Source organism: Drosophila montana, unplaced genomic scaffold (assembly GCF_035044405.1).
Source record: "Drosophila montana isolate Dmon_TW-CO22-7 unplaced genomic scaffold, ASM3504440v1 contig_3845_1, whole genome shotgun sequence".
NCBI lineage: Eukaryota > Metazoa > Arthropoda > Insecta > Diptera > Drosophilidae > Drosophila > Drosophila montana.
Genome location: NW_026998717.1, coordinates 45,288 through 68,936, shown reverse-complemented (window position 1 = coordinate 68,936; position 23,649 = coordinate 45,288). Strand labels below are relative to the sequence as shown.

The following is a 23,649-nucleotide window of genomic DNA, read 5'->3' as shown; positions in this document are numbered from 1 at the left end:
GAACGCAACCAAAACAAAATGGAATATCTACGCTGCCGATAGTGTCAAATGCAACATTCTTTTAAATTCGGCATAACGGTAATTTAAAATAAATATGTACGTAAAAAACAAAATACCCAGAACATAATTAAGTACATAATGTTATAACATCTTATTTCGATTCTAAAAATACCGTATACTTCTTATCATGCATTAATAGTGGTCAGCGTACTACGCATTGCTTGATACTAGCCACAAGGGTGACCATGTACTTTAATCTGTTAAGGCGATGTTGGGTGTATTTATGTTGTCGTCTCGTGACTTTCGTCAGCTGACATTTTACTTAGTGAAAAACCATACACTGATTTAGTAAAATTAAACGTACAAGAAGTATAATGGCTTTGCATTCGGCAATCAAAGGAAAATTAATCTCAGTTATAGGGGACGAGGTGAGCAGTTTAAGTTTTTAAAGCCCAATGCAGTAGTAACTACATATGCATATTTGTATGTACATATACTAAGATGTGTTGAATTATTCTTTCAGGACACTTGTGTGGGATTTCTTCTTGGTGGTGTTGGTGAAATCAATAAAAATCGCCATCCGAATTTTATGGTCGTTGATAAAAGTAAGCACAGGTAACACAATATTTTGTATCGTGACTCTACGTAGATACTTATTGATAGAACATTTTCAGGCACATACATAAGTAAGTTATTACCGTTATTGGTAACAAAAGTCCATCCAAAAATCCATATAAAACTGTTAATTGTTACAAATCTCAGTTAACATTATGTAACTTACAATATAATAATTTTATTACATTTTTGTATAACAACCTACAAACGTTTTGTCATGCCGCCCCATACCATCACTTCCCCGCCACCCTGTTTAACTGCACGGTTACGTTTCTTGTAGGAATTTAGTTTGCGCCACATAGTAGTCTTTCATCTGAGCGAAAAATATAAAATTTTCTTTCGTAAGAAAACAGTATTTCGACCTAGAAAACGGATGTCTGAGTCTTGTACTGCTTTGCAAAACGATTAATTCAATTGCCAGAGGAAACGAGTGATATACGTCTAGCAACGCGTGCGTTATAGTTCGTCTCATGCAGCACCCTTCTGACAGTTATTGGGTGAACTATACTTATACTATTTTTTTACCCTTGCAGAGGGTATTATAATTTTGCTCGAAATGTGTAACGCATAGAAGGGACATCTCCAACCCTATAAAGTATATACATATATTCTTGATCAGTATTAACAGCTGAGACGATATACGCATGTCCGCCTCTTTCTGTTGAGCGCAATACATATGTCGGAACCGGCTGGATCGGAACACTATATCACATAGCTGCCATAAGAACTATCGGTCGAAAAGTAGGTTCTTGTAGGAACAACTTTTTTGTTTATCAAGATATCTTGACCAAACTTGGCATTTATTAGATTTACAATTTTTCTCATATATGTATATGCAAAATCCTATTAACATCGGACCACTAAGTCGTATGGAAACTTTTTTGTTTTTCTAGATATCTCGACAAAACACGGCACTTATAAGTTTTACTATGCTCCCAACATTTATGTAATATAGCTGTCAATGTCGAAAATTAAGTTGTTCTATAGAAAACTTTTATGTTTTTCTAGATATCTTGACCAAACTCGGCATTTATAAGTTTCACTATGCTCTCTACATTTATGCAAAATCTTGTTTACATCGGATCTGAATATCATAAAGCCGCCATAGGAACCATCGGTCGAAAACGAGTTTCTTGAATGAAAAACTTTTTGTTTTTCAACATGTCATAAGCATGCATTAACTATTTTCCCTGTGCTTATTAGATACGGACAAAGCATTTTGAGTATTATGAAAAGCTTGGATCTGCAAAGGTTGGATCGGCGTGCCGAAGATAGCCCTTATTTTTCGTTAGATTTCTTTTTAGCATTTGAGGGCTTCACAATCCTTTAAACCGATTTATAATGCTGTGAATCGTGAAACAACCTCTTTCCATAACTACACCGATATAACCATAAGATTAACCTTGATTATGCAACCATTAAATTATTTTGCGTTAAGATTCAGAGGTTTATTTTTGCTTTGGACTCATATTTCACATTATTTATGTTTAGGGCACAAAATGCAATTAAAATTTAACAATTATCTATGATTTCAAATATCGGTAGATAGCAACACATGCTCTTGCTAATAGCGTTGTTACAATATGTGTAACAACCATAAAATAATACGAATTAAAACCAAAGTGTGCCAGTAAAATGTGTCTTTTATATTTAAATAATTCATTAAAGTTACTAACTCGCTGTAATTACAAAATGTTAACTGAGTTTTTTAAGAAATTAGTAGGGTAGAAAAATTATTTTAGATGCAAAATGGATGTAGAGTAGAAAATAATTGCCGTGCTTAAATTTATGTGTGTGCCTAAAGATGGTACATCAGTATAAAAAATGAAGCACTTGTTTCTTTTTTTTGTGTGTGAGGTCCTAACAGGGTAGCGAAATTATTCATTTTCTTGACATATCTGCGACATAGCTCCGCCCAGTACATTTTGCCGGCGGATTTATTTCGCTTTTTTTCTGGCGAAATTATGACGTTTGCAAATGACATAAATGCGCCGTTGATCAAGGCGGGATAATGTCGTTTTAAAGCAACATAGCTCCGCCGTTCTAAAAACGACATATCCGCGGAGATATGTCGTTTCAAAACGACATAATTCCGCCCTTGTCCACCTCGAGTTTATGTCGGTTTAAAACTATATAATTCCGCAGCTCTTAAAATGACATAGTTCCGGAGGAGTACGTATGTATGTATGTATTAGTAAATGCTCATATGCAAGTAATTCCGCTCACAGTTATTGTGTTTTAATTTTCAACTGAACATCTGCTGATTACAAATCGCGTAGTTGCGCTTTCTCATGCAACTGTCAAATTTAACCAAAATAACCACGACTTTTCGTAAATATATTATACTAGCGGGTATAACCCGGCCTTGCCCGTGGCACGTATGTTATAAAATCAATGTTTTCAAAAAGTTTTGAAAATGATTTTGAAACTGATCGGACGGGAATCAAACAACTTATATGCAAATCGGACAAAACTTAATATTCACAAAAAAAAATCTTTGTGTCGCATTCCACCCGAATAAGTTTGGATTCTGCGAAAAGTGGGAAACGAATTTGAGTGCGAAACGACACCCACCAAATCTTTGACCTCCATTTCCACCAAGGAGGAACGGATTTTTTGAAAAGTGTGAAACACCCCTCAAATGAATTTGAACAAAGATCTTTGAAAATAAGCTTAGGGCCGATCGGATCGTAAACAAAAAACTTTTATACAACCGTTTTCCGCCAATTTACCACTGCTGCGGGTGGAATTTAGCAAATCGCCGAAATACGTATTCACTAAGTTCTTATGTAGAGCTTTGAAAATAAGTTTGAAGCAAATCGGACACAACTTAAAACTTCTTCCAAAAAATCTTTAAATCGCATTCCCCCCGAAGAAGTTTGAATTCTGCGAAAAGTGTGAAACATGTCTCAAATGATTTTTCTTATAGATCTCTGGAAATGAATTTGAGCGCGAAACGTCACCCACCTCGACCTCTATTTCCACCAAGGAGGAATGGATTTTCCTGAAAGTGTGAAACACCCCTAAAATGAATTTGAACAAAGATCTTTGAAAATAAGTTTGAGGCCGATCGGATGGTAAACAAAAAAGTTACATACAACAATTTTTCGCGATTTTTCCACACTTGCGGGTGGAATTTCCTGAAACCCCGTCTTAACGTGCACCTACATCACATAAGGTAACTACAGTGAAAATTTTAGCTTCCTAGTTCTTACGGTTTGGGCTGTGCGTTGATCACCAATCAGTCAGTCAGTCAGGACAAACAGTTTTATATACAGAGATTTAAAAATCCTTTTTTTTATAGGCCGTTTGCCATTACCAGATCTGGGTGTAAAATTTTTTGTAAGTGTAAATAAAAGCATTGCGTATTGCCTCTTCGACTTCTTGTTACAGCTTGGACACTTAGGTTTAGTTTTTTTATTTATAGAACCATCTTTTGATTTATTGTGGGTAACAATTTGGTCCCAACAGGTACCTCAAATATTTGCATGATTGCATATGCTCAACAAATCGGACTGTGGGATTTTTAAGCATACATTCAATGGATTCAATTCAACAATTCAAGAATCGGACAGTTGACTTAAATTTGAAGCATTCGAGGAAAGCGTGGTTGTGGAAGATTTCATTTCCGACGACATTCCAGAAAAATTTGGTGATCACTGTCAAATAGGTCCGTGACAAAAAGCCCTGTATATCGATGTCCCCCATGTCAAAAACAACTATGGCGCCCATGATCTTTTGAGAGCAATCCTGATAACTCTGTCTCTCTTTTGCAATCGTTGCTGACCGTCGCTTCGCGCTCTGCAATAAGTATGAAATCAATCATTGTTATTGCACTCTTTTGGATTCTATTGTGTGTTAGCTTAGCACACACTCTAATTTTGGATATCGTCTTCAGCAGAGTCAGCATAGGTAGCGCGGAAACAATAACACCAACATAAAAAACTGCTGTCGATAGTGCTGTGCTTGCCAACTGGACAAGACAACAGCCCTGCGCGAAGTCGCACATAATAAAACTTGGTACAGCGCTTGTCGCTTGACCTCTTATCAGCAATTTCGTCGTTTGTTTTGGTTGTGCTAACAATTGTTTGCAAAGGCAAACTAATAGAACCTGTTGCAAGCGTTATGGTTGCTGGGCAATTGCAATACTTTTCATAAGAAAAGTATAATTTATCGCTTTGAAATGGATGAAAACTCAAATTCTGACTCGCAGCCAAGTACACAACGGCCTGCCACAGCCTAGTAGCAGCTCGGCAATAACAACACGCAGCACTACACATGCTACTAGTACTATCAAAGCCAAGTAGTGTATCCATCTACACTGTAGCAGCATCTGCTGCTGGTAGTGTCTGCTCTGCGCAAGAAAACCCAAAAAGCTGCTTAATTCAGATGCCACTCATGTCTGTTCAAAGGAAGCAGACAGGAAAATATAAGGCATTTAGAACCATTAAAAAAGCTAAACTAACCCCTATTAATAAAATATACTTAAAAAGATAATAATAATAATAATAATATGTGGTCGACCAGATGCAGCCACTACCTCTGACTCTATAGCTGCTGCACTTCGCAATATCCGATATGCAGTCCTAGCTAAGGAAGCTCACAACGCCATGGAACTGGATTCCTTATCCGATAGTGGAGAAAACAGCCTCTCAACCAGCGCAAATAGTCAATCTGACCGCACGAACCGACATAAGTCGTCTCCTTAACCTCCAGCTATCTGTGTGGCTCAAGTTAAAAAACCTCATGAGTAAGAGCGGGCACTCAACGCTGTTGTAACAGACAAGGAATACGACGTGCGTACATTCAAGTTCGGAGTCACGCGTATCTACTCTACAAATGCTCAAGCGTATCTATCAGTTGTTAGCACGTTAACTTAACTAAATTGTAAGTTTGGCACCACCAGCTGCGGGATGATAAATCTTATAGACTGGTACTAAGTGACATTCACATCAATGTCCCAAAAGATCTAATAGAGCGCACATTCTTTAATAAAGGATTCACAGTCCTTAAGAAAACCGGACTGGCTCCACATCCCGATCAACGGGGAGGACGATGAGCAAGTTTGATAGCTAGTTTCTAGTTTGCAGTCAGAGTGGAATAAAACAAATAAAGATTTTCGTAACTTGGCTCAGCATCTTATCTCCCTAAAATCCAATTGACCAACCCGCATTTAAAAATCGGATTGTGGAACGAACGAGGCTTAATGCTCGTACCAGAAACACACAAGCGTCATGGACTGAAAACTTGTTTGTCCGGCTATGAAATTTACCATGCTTATCACCCCAGTGGTAAGTGCAGTGCAGGTGGCGCCGCGATTATTGTCCGATCTTCTGTTCGGCATTTTCAGAATAAGCCCATATCGTGTCCTGTCCGCAGGCAACCCAACATTTTATTCGTACAACTCAGCTCACCCCTTCTGCTCTGGAGTTTTTCAAAACCAACGGGATTGCTTGGGATAGGCTCACAGCTCAATCACTATATGAACTCTCCTCGGATTACTTGCCCATACTGACAATAATGCATCACACACCTTGGTTTAGAGCTGACCTGGACAGAAAAAGAAACCTCAACATGAAGTTAAGCGTTTCGGAGGTCATTGAAGATGCAATCTCCGTGTTCATGGAAAACATAAGGCAAGCAGCAATTTGCACTTCGCCTAAGACGCTGCAACAACCGAATAAACGAAGGGCAGTGCAGCTGCCGACAACAGTTAGTGCTCTGCTTTGCTTAAAGAGGAGAGTTAGAAGGGAATATGCCAGAAAAAGTCCTTAATATGTACAAGCAGTCCCAAATTGATCGACTTTTTTACGCAGGAACAGATGCATCCACAAATTATTCACTCTGGAAACTGACAAGCCGCTTTAAGGGACAAATTATCCCGAAGGCTTCTATCAAGGATCCATCCATCAATCTTATTTCTGCTAGAGCGCTGCTCTTCATAGTCCTTTTGTTCAAACGCATTCTACGATTAGGACACTTTCCAAAGATCTGGAAGTCTGCACTGATCACGATGCTCCCTAAGCCAGAGAAGCAGCTCACAGACATTGACACATACAGACCAATCAGTCTCCTCCCTGTCCTTGGGAAGATGCTGGAAAGGGTTATCCTCAACCAAATCTTCCAGCCCACAATCCTGACACAGGCGATTCCAAAGAGTCAGTTTGGCTTTCGAAAACGTCACGGAACCCCGCAACAACTAAACCGAGTGATCAATTTTGCACTGGAAGCCATGGAGGAAAAAGAATATGTGATAGCAGTGTTCTTGGATATACAAAAACCCTTTTATAGTATGGCATCCTGGACTTCTCAGCAAATTAAAAATCCGCTTAACGCCACAATTGTTCCTGTTAGTGAGTAGCTTCTTAAGGATAGAACATTATGTGTAGTCATCGATGGTGAAAAGTCGACAAATCGACCCATATGCGTCGAAGTCCCAAAAGGCAGCGTCCTTGGTCCCACTCTCTACACAATTTGACATGCCATCAACCTGCTCGGTTACAGCAGTGGACAGGGAGGATGTCCTTATAGCCACGTATGCAGATGAAACTGCTGTGCTGACCAGGAGTCCTCTAATTGGCACTGCCACAGAGGCGTTACAGGAATACCTGTATGTAGCTTCGAAACATGAGCCTTGGGAGCAATAGCATCAATAGTAGGAAATGTGCAAGTGTCACATTTGCTACTAGGAGAGATTCCTGTCTAAGGGTAATTTTGCTCAGCTCTACTTTAAAACATGAACCCGCACACAAATACCTCGAAGTCATTTTGGAAAGAAATCACACGTTCAGACATTTCTCAATGGTTTAACAAAAAGTTCTGTCTAAGGCTACGAAGATGACTCGGCTGCTTTCTGCTAATAACAAGCTTTCTCTTACAAACAAAGTGAAGATATACAAAACAATACTGACTCCTATATGGACCTATGCGCTGCAAATGTACTGGATTGCCGCAAAATCCCACCTGAACAGAATAAAAGTCGCACAAAGTAAAATTCTTAAAAGGATATGTAATGCTCCTTGGTATATGCTTACTAGGGATATCGAGAGAGACCTAAGAGTTCCCAAAGTAGGAGGCGTAATCCGTCAGCATGCCAAAAGATACTTTGAGCGCCTTCGCTCCCATCCCAACCCACTAGCAAGGGTCCTTGCTTTTCCTGGAAAAACAAAAATAAGGTGCCCCATTTTAGGAGCCTGTCTCTCTAGGGAAAAAAGATAAGACTTTTTAAAGTCAATGGAAATATTTATATAATTCTTGAAATTAAATTAATATTATATTGAAGAAATAAAATAATTTAAAGACTTTATATAAATATTTGCATCAACTTAAAAAAAAAAACAGATTTTCTCGGAGCCAACATGCAACATGCATTCATATGTCAACACAAATTTGGGATAGGTCATGTTCAGCGCTAGAAAACTAATGAAATTTATTTTTTTACCAGCTAAAGCCATAGCAGTGAATAACAACACATATATACATATTTTGATGTAGTTACGCATTCATAATTCACTCATACAAACATAGGTGCTTGCACGCCATTGGCTGAAATAAGAAATTCTCTCGAGCATACACTGTCCAAAAACAAAAATGAAATCAATCTATGTGTGCTATTTTCTTAACATAGTTATTGCACAAGATGCGCTTTGTGAACAAATTATTTTATTTTCTAATTTTCCTATAAAATTTATCATTAGTGTCTAGGGTAATGTATCATGCAAAAGTACTATGCCTCTATCGTAAGTTTAAAACTTTTTCGCTCATTGTATTTCGAAAACGAGGCGACCCAAAGTACAATGCGTCGCAATCAAATGTATAGGCTTTACTCATCTTAGTGTTTATATTGTCATTGGTTCAGGGTATCCCCTAGTCGGGAAATCCCGACTAAAGCCTCTTATTTGTTGAGGGTTCTTTTGTTTTCCATATGTGCACGGATTTGGTTTTTGAATATTTACAATACCCTTTATTATTGTCATTTTAATCGCGGTACATCCCAATAACTTGCTATCGATAAAAATAACTAACTGTAAATCAAATAAACAAGTTAATTGGAATACCCACTAATTTAAGCCACAGTTTTAAAGCAGTTGTATTTTTGAACAAATACGAATATGCCTTAGCACAGAAAGATCTACTGTTGAAAATTTCATTGATATCGGTTAAGAAGCACTTATTATTAAAGAAAACGTATGTTTATATTGACACGTCTTTGCGGCAGCTAGCGCAAATTGTAAGAATGTTTTTAAACATGTACATACATACATTCATGCGCGAATTAATCAAAATCTATAAACGACATTATAATTGCTATTGTATTGTATTCTGTGCTGTGTGTATGTGCAGCGCGCTCATGTGGTTTCAATTATTCACGACCGAAGTAATTTTAACAAGTGAGAGTGCAAACAAAATTAACAACCAAAGTCCGAAAATACGTTAATTCATTCGGAACAGGAAGATTTTGCAAAGATTGCATTAGAATCCAAAACGCCAATTGTAGCAAAATTAGATTAAACAAATTAAAAGTTTTCGAACATTTTAATATATTTCACACGAACTTTATGTGTTGCGCCCCAAAACACAACTGTTCTTTATTTTTCAATCAGAAAGTTCCAAAGATATTTAATATGGCTAAAAATACCTGGTTAGCCACACTAGCTTAGTAGATTCAAATGCTACAAAAAGCTTGACATTTTATACTAATTGCTTAAAAACAGAACAGAACGAGGCATTTAACGTGAAGGGTGTTGCTTATGGCCACTGATCAAAAAATTAAGCGGCTTTTAATAGGTGGGGTTTTGATCTTAATACATCTAGCTTGAACGTAAGCGACAATGAAATATTGAAATAATGGAGAATCGACGTCATATAAAATTGCTTAGAAATATAATTATATTTTTATAGGATTCTATTTCTTATATCACGTGATCTTACTTCGCCAGATGGCATAGTTTCGTATTGGCATATAATAAGACAATTGTTTAAGATCGAAACAACAGCTTTGCCCCAAAGAACGAAGCATCCTTTAGTGCGAGCGAAACAAAATTCAGCGGTGCCGTTCTGTAACACAAATCATGTGTCTCTAACTCGTTTGCTCTCTGAGCAAACTCCCTTGTTACCACTCATCCATAAATAACTCTTGTGTTTCTTAACTGATCAAATCTTCTTAATCTCATTGGCCCTAGAATATGAAATGAGAGTTTCGTTGTTACATGGGAAAACTTATTCCAACGTAGGTGTGTTCTACTAAGGCGCTACAAGTGACATATGGTAAAGTGAGTCAAAAAATCGCCCTAAGAATAACACTGCTTATCCAGCAACCTCCTGGTATGAATGCAAGTTGGTCGGACACAACATTTTCCTATTGGAAGTGGTTAGGGCCGGTATGAAACTTCAGCTGGATACAGCAAACGGTTGTTACCCAACCCAAATTGGGTAACCTCATGAGTACCAAGCCGAGGCGACACTACTGGTGTGGCACATTATGCTGACTTATAAATTTCGCAAGTTGAGGTTGCCCTTCTACATCGGCCCATTGACTCTCCCGTACAGATAAACAGACAAACGGACATGGCTAGATCGACTCGGCTATAGAAGTTAACGTGTGCTCTTTGCAAATAGTAATTTAGTACTTTATAAGTAACTTCCGCATTGGCTAATAATTTCAATAATGGAGCTGACACAGCGAATGCTTGAGTTCAGCGTTCTGATCACTACGGTTAGCGGCGGTAACCCATCATGCAAGGGATCCATGTGTCGCAAGAGCAGCGTTATCGCTTATGCTGAGTCGGCTGGGCGACTGTAGTTTTGTAGCTTATCCTTCTTTGTTGCTTATGCCTTTTTGGTAGCTTATGCCTCAGTTCGCTGGTGGCTTCAGTTTTAGTTCTGTTTTGATAGCTTAAGTCGACATTCGACCTGCCAATAAACGTGCTCCGGCAATTGCCGTTAAATCATTCTTTCCATCGATTCACCTTGACAGCCCACCACAACAATAATGGATTGAGCAGGCCGCCTACCGATATCATTGCTGAATTCATCGTAGGCGCACAGTGCATAATTTATTGCTGAGCCGCAAGGACAGCATTCTACACAAGTGAAGACAAACATCGATTCACGCTGAGAGCCCGCGACCGGGACACCAACAACATTGGATTGAGCCAGAAGCCTACCGACACCCATTACTGGATTCATCGAAGATGCAACCTGAATAATTTAGATGCTAACCAAGAATAATAATACATTACACAAAACTATTATATAATTTTAAAAATTGACAAATGACTTACTAATAGCGGAAGTTGTGCTTGCCCTTGTTAATCGGTCCCTTGACCACCCCCTGTGCGGATGAACAGACAAACGGACATGTTTAGAGCGACTCGGCTATATATGTATATTAACCATACATTGCAAAAAACCATGATATCTTTTTACCTATTTTCAATGGGTTTAGGGTATAAATAGGACCGATTTCCGGTTAAATCAGTTCGAACAACTGAAAGTGCTCTAGTCGGAAGATACTCTTTTACCAAATCTGACCTGTGCGTAACAGAAATGATCCTTTATACAATTTGTGACGATTTGCAACGAATTCAGATTATAATTAAGAATAGAGCAATGATAATAAAAAAAAGGGTTGTTTTGCATGAATACGAATTTACTAGATACACACATACGAACATACACATAACATTAACACACATTAATACGCAATACAATCGCAATTGAATACCAAATAGAACGCGCTTGTATGAATGCATGTGTGCACATGCACACATAAAATGTCTGCGATTGGAATTAGCTACCACGTGTTTTGGTAATATAACCGTTTACTTTAATAACTTCAACAAAAGAATACAGAGCAAAGAGTGAGGGCGGTACACACTCTGCACACATGCATACGTACATACAATGTTTCCACTAGAATTCAAAAGAAAACATACTTACATACAGCAAGAAAATCAGCGATAACAACGTTGTGCTCTAACTGCGAAACGGCTTGGGCTCGGCGTTCGGCTGATCATTCGGCTGCAGACCATACAAAACTTAGAGCAAGCACTGCTGGGACGCTTTCGGGACAAAAACAGCCAGTCACTTTTTGTCAATTTGACTCTATGTATATTATGCTTATAGATTCGTCAAAATGTAACAAACTTAGCGTTCACATGTACACCGAGGAAGACAGACGGGCATGACTAAATCGAACCGACTATTCATTCTAACCAAAAAAGTAAATACTTAAGCGGTCGGAGAAGTGTAGTTCATACTGACAAGTGCATGACAGAGTGGATGTGTATTTCTGAATATGCATATAATGAAAGAGGATATGTCATAGCGGGTCTTGTTAGAGTTCTGTTGCTTAATGTTTATATTTTACTTGTGTTATTTAGATACTGCAGTGAGCGAAATTGAAGATTGCTTTAAGCGTTTTTTAAAACGTGATGACATCGACATAATCTTGATAAATCAAACATATGCTGAACTTATTCGTCACATTATCGATGCACACACTTCACCAGTACCAGCAGTTCTTGAAATCCCATCAAAAGATCATCCCTACGATGCCAGTAAGGACTCTATTTTACGACGTGCACGTGTAAGTTTTTTCTTTTTTTCGAAACTTACCATTGCAAAACTTAATTTTTGTAATTGACAGGGCATGTTTAATCCCGAGGATTTGGTACGCTGAATTTTAAAATTGTTCCTCTACATATATTTAAACTTGTTCAATGTTTTATAATACCTTTATTTAAAGTGTTAAATAAAACGCAAAAAAAATAACATAAATAAATGTGTGCGGCTTTCAATAGGTTGGGTTTTGACTTAACGGAATACATCTAGGTTTAACTCAAACGCTCTCTGAGCAAGAAATGAAATAAATGATGTCGGACCGCACTAATTTTATGCCTTAGCTGTCCTATCAATATGTTGTATGGAAGCGGACACAATACAATTACAATTCGAATTGCGTATAAAAAATGTGTGAATATATATACAGAAATGCATGCACTTTGCGCTAGCTGCCACGGAGCTTGAGTACATTTTCCTTTATAGATTATGTGTCTGTGTGTTCTATAGTCTCTGTTTTCAATGCGTTGTTACATTTGGACAAATGGACAGGAAGTATATGCACTAGGGACTAACTTCCATGTTTGCCAATATGACCACACGCATTCTTGAATAGTTTTTGTGTTTCGAAACTGATCAATATTTTAAATCTTTTTGGGCGATAGGATATTCAATAAACAAAAAAAACTCCCTAGTTGCCATTGTGTAATATGTATCGTTTTTTAATTTATATCGATTGCTTGGAATTGGGAAAACCTATTGCTTATTTGAAGCATATTTTTGGCAGCGCGTTGTCAAAAGCGTCCACAGCCAGGAGATCGGATATCAGAATTCTTTAAAAAAAAATTGAGAAGTTGGATAGTGTGGGTCCAAAGACAATATAAGCACTGAGGTGAGTAACGCCTGCGACCAAAAATGTAATGCCTGGCGTTTCATCTGGCGTTTGAGTTTTCGCACGACATGCATGCCGACGGCTGTTCGTTCAGACAAACGAATGCCGAAGCCGCGGCTTGCTGATGCGCTGACACGAGCAACAAAGTTAGTCGCCAGCCTGATTTCAGCATAGCTGGTCGATGGTGTTTTGCGTCGCTTCGTTTTCGAAGCATATTGAGCGAAAAGTTTTCAACTTACGATCGACGCAAACTACTTCTGCTTTATCCATGAAATGCATGCTTTATTTAAATGATTCATTACCCAAGATACTAACTAAAAATGTTGCAGGAAAATCTAAGAATAAAATAATTTTTTTACAAGGCGCATCTTGTGCAATAACTATATTAAGAAAATATCACACATCGATTTATTTCACTTTTTTTTTTGGACAGTGTATGATCTAGAGAAGATCTTGTCTCAGCCAATGGCGTTCAAGCACCTATGTGTGTATGTGTGCGTTATGCATGCATAGATACATCAAAATATGTATATATGTATCGTTATTCACTGCTCTAGCTTTGGCTGGCAAAGAAATAAATTTAGTTAGTTACCTATCCCAAATTTGTATTCACATATGAATGCATGTTGTGTACTGAGGTTTTTAAAGTCAATGCAAATATTTATTGTTGTTACTAAAGATTCATTTTAAGCAATTTTTTATAATAAATAATCGTTTAATTATAGAATATATAGAATCATAAAATTATATAAATATTTGCATCGACTTAAAAATACAGATTTTCTACAGAACATGCTCAGTACACAACATGCATTCATATGTCAACACAAATTTGGGCTAGCTCATGCATGATCAGCGCCAGAAAACTAAGAAAAGATATTTCTTTGCCAGCTAAAGCTAGAGCTGTGAATAACAACACATTCAAATATGTTGTTATGTACATATACTAACACACATACAAGCATAATTGCTTGAACTGCTCTCATAGAGCCGAAGCTAAGAGTACATTCTATTTTTAGCTTTTCGCTCTTTCGGCTGTGAGAGTGCAATGATACTGATTTCGTTTTCGTTCTCAAATTTCAAAAAAAGCAAGCTGAATAGTAGCATTTTGCTATACGGCGTTACTCATCTTAGTGTTTGAATTGTCTTTGGTGGGTCCTTATCTGTTTTTGGCACCATGTCGAAAACGGCCTGGTTTCATGGAGCCAACATCAAGGACCGCATTGAACATAGTTGCGTGGCCAGAGAGTCAGGAAGCGCCTTAACCATCTTACCGTGGACGTTAATTATTAACAAATATTAATTTGCTCTAGCACTTTGGCTTTATTTACAAGCCGGACAATACAGTGAGGTCTAAAATCTAGCTTTAGTGTGGAAATTCCTGGATAATAGCGAATTTAAATCGCGCTTCCAAATCCGAATCTCATCAAAGAGAGCAAAGACTACCGCTTGAAGCTGCGGGTGCAGCATTTGTCAATTATAGAATGCATGATACACTGCAGAAATTGTTTGACAAAAATGTGGATCAATTTTTAACGAGTGCGTTTACCATACCTAACCTCGAATACATTTTGAATTTTTGTTTGATCTAATTTTGTCAAGAAAAACAAAACCAATATCGACTTTATCCCAAAATTGTTGAAATGACCCTAAATTTCAAGAAAGCCTATTAAAGTAAGCTTGTCTGCTGCCAAGGCTACAATTTTTTCCAATTTTTGATTGGTGCTGCGCTGAATGTAGAGGCAGCACTGCCGTTTTCAGTGTCAACTTCTAAGCTTTTATAAGCAACTCCGGCGATTTTTTGTTGTTTCACATACTACGTCTAGTTATCAAAATAGTTCTGATTTGGTTGATTTTTGGACTCTTTTGAATACTGGACGCTTTAGTAGTGCCATTAAGTAACTTGCTATAAATTTTCTACATTTTATACTATAATTGCGGTTATCTCTTGGAGGCCGCATAATTGGGAAATTTGAGAGCATATCAGAAGTTATTTTTTAACGAGCTTTCTTAAGAAAGCTAAATCGGACAGAGAAGTAGCGATCACATAAAAATAGACACACGATCGTGGGTACAATACATCTCTTGATGAGATTCAAATATTTGGACATGATGGGCTAAACAGAAAAGCTTGTAAAGCAGCAGGTGTGCGTTTTCCTGTTCAAGGTCCTATTTGAAATTTGGAAGTATGTTTTGAGCTATACTATTTCTGCAAATGGGATAAAACTATATTTTTTGTTTGTTTATTGTATTGGATCAAAAATAGCATAAATTTTAATTACAACACAGTTGGCTTAGGTGATGTTTCGCCAAGTCTGTTTAAGTCCTCAGGCTTTATCGTGGACTAACGACAAAGCGGCTTTTTTGAATAAGGCTGCATCGTCACGTGGGTAGAGACTCTGGGCGTCTCTTATGTCGTGGTTGCCCACCCCTGAACCCAAATTGGTGATCAGGAAGGATGGCCATGTGATCCATAAGCCTTGGAAGTCGGGCGACAATCAGTCTTTCCCAGACCTTCGACAGGGAAGGCAGGAGACTGATCGGCCGATATGACTCAGGGTCATATTCCGGTTTGCCCGGCTTATGGATCATATGGATCCTCGCTAACTTCTACTGGGCAGGGAAAGGTTGCGTCCTTAATTTGGCGTTGAACGTTATAAAAAGGAGCGCGCGCATTGGCAGGGCCTTCAGGGCGGTGTGGCATATTCATCATGGCCCGGACCTTTAGTCCTAGGAAGGACTTTGACGACGTTGATTACCTCCTCCACGCGGATATGACCGATAGGTGGTGACATCTGAATCGGACTCTCCAACGCTCGGGTAGTATCATCGAGCTCTTCTGGGGAGGCTGAATTGAATGTTGAAAACCGTTCCTCCAGGTGGCTGGCGAAGGTGACATCTTGTTTTCTAGTTCTAATTTCTGTGAGCAGAATTATTCCGATGGCGTGTTTTTGTACTAGGGCCTTCTAGTACTTTGCCTGAAATGCCATTAGCATTCTAGATTAGCACCTTCAGTGGCATGTTCAATCGGATAGCAACACGGTTAAAAGGGGAAGGATTTGCTGTTGCATACCCTAAAGCTGCTGTTGCATTTCTACCATCCTCTCCATAGCTCGGCTCGGCTTGCGCTGGTCCTTCTTGCTGGCTAGACCTGGGGGCGTTGTTCTCTGTGCTGAATGCAGCTAGTCATCTTCTGGTGGCAGCGGCGTATCAAAGCCCTTCTACTTGTTCAGTGGGTGCTGTACGGGGGAAGTCAATAGGTGTAGGCCCATGAACTTTATAGCTGCGGCTTCGGCTCGCTTAAGTCGGTGGGAGATTTTTCATTTTGGCGGGCTTTGGGGCCCCCGCATGCTTTGTATATTCGGTGAACCACTCACAGTGCTTATAGTTGGCAGGGTGGTTACCACCGCAGTGGGCGCGTGTTGCCGGAACTGAGTCGGGCCGTGTGCAATCTGCAGTGCGATGATTGAGCCTGCATTTAACGCATTGATGCGAATGAACTTGTGTGCGTAGACTTGTATAGTAGCTCGGTTGTGTAAACCTTATTGTGCGCTACATTTATAATGTTTGATGAAGGTACAAGTGCAAATGAAAATGGTGAGGTGACATCAGCTAATCAAGTGGCGGTTGGAACCCAGCCCTCACTACACCTTTACGAAGCCAAGCGGCTTACGCCTAAATTGCCTGCGAAGGGGACATCAGCTGCACTTGCAGAGTTTGTGGAAGCAAGCATCATAGCCTGTTGCATCTTGGCAACCCAAGCAGTCACAACGCTGCTCCTAGCTCGCACAATGCTTAAGATACCGACCATTATTCTTCATCTCTAAACATTCTGGCGGCAAGTTCATTTTCGCCACTCACCACCGCCCAGCATCTTAAGCACGATGTTATCCTACTTGCAACTGCCGTCAACAATGTAAAAAAACGAGTTGGCTCCTTGGTGCCCTGCCGTGCGATGCTCGACTCTGGGTCGCAGCTGCACATCATCACCTCTCGTCTTGCTCAACAGCTACAGCTGCGCAAATTCAAATCAACAACAGTCGTTTTTGCGGTAAACATCAATGTCCAATCTCGAGTGTCGGAGTACTTCACATGCATCCCGGCGTTGTTAACCATCCGTCACCGATAACCAGCCTGGCTTTCACTCTTGACCCTGCATCATTTAACATTCCGTCAAATTTACAACTAGCTGATCCTGAACTCTTCAAATCTCAGCAAATCGACATATTGATCGGAGCCAGTCTGTTTTTCGGTCTGCTATGCGTTAGCCAGATTTAACTAGCTGTTGGACAGCCGATATTGCAAAGGACTCGCGTTGGTTGGCTCGCGACGGGACACATGCGGACAAATCATCACTCGTGGTCATGCGATCAACGGTGAATCCAGATCTGCTGGTAGTCTCGAATCTGCAGTAGAATGCACATATTGACGAATTAATCGGTCGTTTTTGGGAACTGGATTGCTGCACCGAGCCTGAGTCCTTACCAAACAGGGAGGATCGGGACTGGGGGCACACTTCCAGGCCAATTTTAAATGTCTGCCGACTGGCGAGTTTTCGGTTCGTTTCGTGACTTCCATCAAAAGGCGCTTCGTCGATTCCCTAATTTAGAAAGAAAACTAGGCCGCAAACCAATTTTGAAAACCCAGAATACAGTATTTATCAAGGAATATCTTGACTTGGATCATATGTCACTTGTAAGCTTAGCTGCACTGGGTCAACGCAAGTACTACTTGTCACATCACTGCGTGTTCAAGGAGGATAGCACTACAGCCAAGCTATGGCTTGATGGTTTGTTAGCTACTACCCCTGGACACTCGCTTAATGATGCACTGATGGCAGGTCCTACCATCCAACCGAAGCTGTTTTGATACAAGGTATTTCTCGGAACTGCAGCGCAACTTGATCTCTCGATTGGCTGCAAGTTCATCAATTCGTTTTCCAAGCTGCAACGGGTCTTTGGTTATATTTACAAGTTTTTAAATCGAATCCGAGGAGCTGAACTAACTGTAGACCTGGCGTTGATTACTGCGGACCATTTTTCTACAAGTGAAATGCTATATCAGCCTGTTCATATGCTTCGCTACAAAGGCTGTGCACTTAGAGCTTGTAAAGGATTTGTGTACAACATCGTTTCTTAAAGCCGGAAATCGATTTATCCTGAATCGCTCTCGACCTTCAAGGATCTGGTCTGACAATGCGACAAACTTTGTAGATGCCAAGAATCAGATCTGAGCCGCCTGTTCACGAGTTTTTCCTATCCGACTCTATTGAATACTCGCTCTCCGCATTTTGGCCGACTATGGGAAGCCGCTGTGAAGACTGCGAAGCACCACTTTTATCGCTCTGTTGGCCCTCCCATATTGGATTTCGACTCGCTGCGCTCGCTTGTTTGGTACATCACAGCAATTATTACATTAGCATTACACAGTTGATTCCAAAACATAAACAAGGGCCAGCGGCAAAGCTACCCCACTAACCAAACAACATTAAGACAGGACATGCAGAACAATAAATGTGGACATTCAAAATTGTTCACATCTGGTCCGAACTCGTGACAGCAAGAGAGTAAGAAAAACATATGATTTGTGTGGTAGAAGAGTATCGCTGTCTTTTTATTTCGCTCCCACTAAAGGAAACTGTTTGGCTTTATCCCAGCTCTCTCTCATTATGTCTACAGATCGTTTAAAAGTGTGTGTGTATGTGTCCGCACAAATTAAATTATTTTCAAATGTCGGAGGTATTTCTTGCATTTAGCTCGTCATAGTTGGTAAGGGTACCTAAGCGTTGCATGTTTGCATTCTAGATTTTTTTGACTTGCTATGCACACATAATTGCATATTTTGTATATGAGTAGAATCATTTATGCGTTTGTAAGCATGCTGGTTGCCTGCCTGTCCGATGCATTTTGACCAGATTTAAAATTTGTATGTTTGTATGTATGTTAATAAGCAGGTCATGCGCTCAAAAAAAATTTGTTTCTGAATTTCTAGCCTACACGAGAAAATATCATAACTTATAAGAGTTAGAGACTTGTCCTAGAGACATTCACTACTTCAGCATCTCTCATCCTCTAAGCTTGCACAATTAAGTCAACATCTTTTGGCGTCGCACCTACAACGCCAACTATGGGTAGAGATTGCAATAAATATTTCCCAAAAAACTCAAATTCTTTACCTATTCTACAACTTTTTCTCTTCCCTACGATTTCAGATTCTTGCTGATATTCCCCCAGGGCAATTTACGGCCGCCTAAGCAATCATTTAATGCACTCTTACAGTCCTTTATACGGTTGCCTTCACGCTCTATTCTATTCAGCAATCACTGTGCTTCTCACTGCAGCTATCACTTTGATTTCTACTGCACCTATTACTATTCGCTATGTCCACTAATTCTTTCTGTCTACTCAAGGTGTCTACATGCGACATGTTGCTACCAGGTCTATGCTCGATTCAAAAGCCGTAATTTTCAAACTCAAGTGACCAACGAAAAGTCCGTAGATTAATGGCTTATCGGCTAAGTGTTTGTGACAAAGAATTAAAGTTCATTATCATTTCAAAAGCTCTATGCTCTGGGTATACTTTAAAACAGCGCAATGCATAAATGATGGCAATGTTTTCCAATTCGAAGCTGTGATATCTTGATTAAGCTCCTGTTGCATTGCCCAATTAAAATTTACGGGGTGCATTTTACCATCGTCTTGTCGTTCCAACAATATGGCTCCAAGGCCATATGTACTTGCATCTGTAGAAAATGGAACGTCCCTATTTTAGCTGAATATTGTCAATAAAGTATAAATAACTTTAAGAAATTTAAAACAACCAATATAATAAAAAATATTATCTTCTTTATCATAATAGTTCCCCAGTACAATCGTTAGGAGGGGTATACCCATGCCCACCATCACGAACAATCGCACAAAACGACACTAAATCTACACATTACTAAAACAGCTGATTCCAAAACGTAAACAAAGGCCAGCGGCAGAGCTACACTACTAACCAAACAACATTAAGATAGGACATGCAGAACAATGAATGTGGACATTCAAATTGGTTCACATCTGGTACAAACTCGTGACAGCAAGAGAGTAAGAAATAGATATGATTTTTGTGGTAGAACGGAATCGCTGTCTTTTTATTTCGCTCCCACTACAGGAAACTGCTTGGCTTACTCTCAGTGCCCTCTCATTATGTCTAGAGATCGTTTGAATGTATGTGTGTGTATGTGTCCGCACAAATGTCGGAGGCAGTTTTTCCCTTTTGAAGGGACGAGAAATATGAAATAATGAAAGGGTTTGCCACGTCGATACAAATTTCTTCCATTTTAGCTCGTTATTATTGGGAAGGGTACCTAAGCGTTGCATGTGTGCATTCCAGATTTTTTTGGACATGCTATGCACGCATACTTGCATATTTTGTATATGCATTTATGCGTTTGTGTGCCTGTTGGTTGCTTGCGTGTCCGATGCATATTTGACAAGATTTAATGTTTTTGGGATTTTTGACTTTCGACCTCTACACACACACACACACAAAAGTGTGCTAATAAGCAGATAATGGGCGCAAAAAATATATGTTACTAAATTTCTAGCCTACACACACATGCACACAAATGTGTGTGAATGGGCAGATCATGAGCGCAAAAGAAAATATCATTATTGACACGCGTCTGACGCGCGCCCTTCTTTTGACCCCTGACCCCATTAAAAATGGGTAAAAACGGTATAATGTATTTGTGAAAATGGCAGAAGAAAGAATCTCCGACCCCATAAAGCATCAATAGTCGAGTCGATCTAGACATATCCGTAAGAGTTAGAGACTTGAAATTTTAGCTGTAAGCCCTTCTAGTGCCCGCGCAGGTCGAGTTTGTTTCCGATATTCGATAGCTTGCCCCGTTTCCAAGTAATCGATAAAAGTCGATATCGAAATCCTGTTTTTTGAGCAATTTCGGTAAATAATAAAAGCTAGAGTCACCAATCTTGACATGTAGCTTCTAGAATAGTGTATATATAAAGTATTTTTCATTCTATAGCTATCACCACCTGCCTGCTACTACCACATAGCCATAAATCAAGTAAATAAACGAACTTATGATGCCCACGAATATAAGCCACAATTTAAATGCAATGGACTTTTTGAGAATACGTAAGTATTATATAACACAATAAGATGTAGATACTTTACAAAATTTCATTTAGATCGGTTCAAAGACACAGAAGTTATTTAAAAAAACATGTTTTGATTTTCCCGTATCCGCGGCAGCAAGCGCAAATTCCAAGAATTGCTGTATACATGTACACACTCACATTCATGCGCGTCTCCTTTAAATTCTCTTGACAGCATTGCAATTGCGATTGTATTGTTTTCTGTGCTGCTATTTTAATTGGTTTTTTTTTCTCATTAAAACTCAATTGTTGGTGTGGCTGTTGAGTAGAGGCGGCGGCAAGTAATGCGGCATCAGTTGCAAGTTCGAACCTTGCCAAAAGAGATTTTTTTCAATTTATCTTTATTACTACTAAAGCAAACGAGCGAGCTGCATTTGGTGTTGAAATAAGAGGGTTTAGGGTCAGGGTATCCCCTAGTTGGCAGCTCCCGACTTGAACCTCTTACTTGTTTTATTTATCTTTATTACTAAGTGCTAAGGCAAACGAGCGCGTAGTGCCAGCTGCTTTTGGTGTAGGAATATGAGGTTTCAGGGTATATCCTAGTCGGGAGCTCCCGACTAGAACCTCTTACTTGTTTATGATTTCGGGTTTGAGCTGATGAATGAATGTTGGCCCCTTATTGCCTGCAGCAGCTCGTTGGGCCGAAAGGGTAAACGATTGGCAAGCACCTGCACTTGCATATGTAGGTCAAGTGACTGATCACTTGAATAATTTTATGACCAGCGGATATTTGTGCAAAAATTAAAATCATCAATTATGTATTTATTGTATTAATGATTTTATTGACTTATTATATTCAAACTATTCATATACAAAATATGCAAGTGTGCGTGCATGCAAGTCCAAAAAATGTTAAAAGCACGTGCCAAAGCTTAGGTACAACGCATAAATCATATGGATGAGAGTAAGCCAAACAGTTTCCTGTAGTGCGAGCGAGATAAAAAAACAGCACTGCATTTTTATCGCACAAATCCTATGGATGAGCGTTAGCCAAAGCAGTTTCCTGTAGTGTGAGCGAATAAAAAGACAGCGATACCGTTCTACCACACAAATCATATGTATTTCTTACTCTCATGCTGTCACGAGTTTGGACCAGATGTGAAGAATTTTGATAGTCCACATTCATTTAGCTGCATGTCCCATCTACATATATGTTGTTTGGTTAGGTGACAAAACTATGAAAATCTCAATAACAACAAATCGGACGACAATTGGTGGCTTCGCTGTTGTTGCCATGGGACTCCCGCCCATCCGGTGCCAATTATTAATTTGCATTTCACTACCCCTTATATTTCAGATGTAAGACGGCACGAACGACGTGGACATTCTCCACCCCTCCATCAACAAACTTTTAGTCGGACATTTCTTTATACTCAATAGGAGCGTATTATTCGGCGCAATATCGTATGATTATAACAATTAATCTTAATTTCTAAAATTTCATTTGTTTTTTTTTACAAAATGCTATTAAACAAGATTTTCGTACGATCTTGAACAAGCGGAGAAACTTGACAAAGGTTATTGTCGGTGGCCGCAATCACATTTGGGTCGTTCCCTCGCCGTTGGCACTTTATGCAAATGCAAATTAATACATGGCACCGGATATATATATATATATATATATATATATATCTATATATATATATATATATATATATCTATATGCGTAAGTACATTTAAAATTAACAAAAAAAACCTTAATTTAATAATCGCAAAAAACTTCTCTCTTTCAGGGAGCTCGCAGATGAGTTTGCGTCTGACTCTGCCTGTTGCTCTGGGCGAGGATGGGCGTAATGGAACAGACTCTCGGATGTATCGGCGTGGTCTCGCCCGTGGCCGCTTAGCCTCCTGGTCTACTTTCGGCGTCAGCGACGGGGCAAAAAATCGCCGGTAGTCGTGGACGTGCACTCTTGCGCGGGCCACAGATGACGTGCTTGCGAGGTGGATGGACCAGCATGTAGTCCTCCGTGTGGCTCCTTGGCTGGTACTTTTATTATTATTATTTTATTTCCTTTTAGTTTTGTTATCGTATTACTAACAGCCACTGATAATAGTGCCATAAATTTTGGTGCCCGAAACAATGTTTTCTTTTTATGGTCCGCCACGAGATTAAATAGTCGTGTTTATTATATTTACGATAAGCGACATTATTACTTTTGCGAACTCGACAAATATAAGATTTCTAGAATTCAATTTCGTTGGAGTGGAAATAATAAAATGTATTCCTCCGTTGTGGAAATAGGGGTCAAAGACTGGGTGGGTGTAGTTTCGTTTTCAAATTTCTTTCCAAAGATCTATACAAATTTTTCATTCGAAATCATTTGAGACGTGTTTCACATTTTTCAAATAATCAAAGCTTCCTCACTGGAAAGTGCGATTCAAGATTTTTTGGTGAAGTTTTAAGTTATGTCTGAT

The 23,649-nt window shown here is 39.2% G+C and overlaps 1 protein-coding gene across 5 annotated transcripts in view; it reads left to right on the top strand.

Moving 5' to 3' along the window:
* Positions 1 to 268: 268 nt before the first annotated feature.
* Positions 269 to 23,649, top strand: part of LOC135438073 (V-type proton ATPase subunit F 1) — a 35,098-nt gene continuing 11,717 nt past the window's right edge. Inside the window, exons 1-5 of one of the 5 annotated variants that reach the window (XM_064696194.1) lie at positions 368 to 428; positions 524 to 605; positions 3,545 to 3,793; positions 19,928 to 20,157; positions 21,102 to 21,214. In XM_064696194.1, coding sequence (XP_064552264.1) covers positions 20,101 to 20,157; positions 21,102 to 21,214 — 170 coding nt within the window. In that variant the 5' untranslated portion in view covers positions 368 to 428; positions 524 to 605; positions 3,545 to 3,793; positions 19,928 to 20,100. Of the gene's footprint in view, positions 429 to 523; positions 616 to 3,544; positions 3,794 to 10,591; positions 10,891 to 11,999; positions 12,206 to 12,265; positions 12,401 to 19,927; positions 20,158 to 21,101; positions 21,215 to 23,649 lie in introns of those variants that run through there. The other 4 variants (XM_064696191.1, XM_064696192.1, XM_064696196.1 and 1 more) reach the window with 4 other exon arrangements.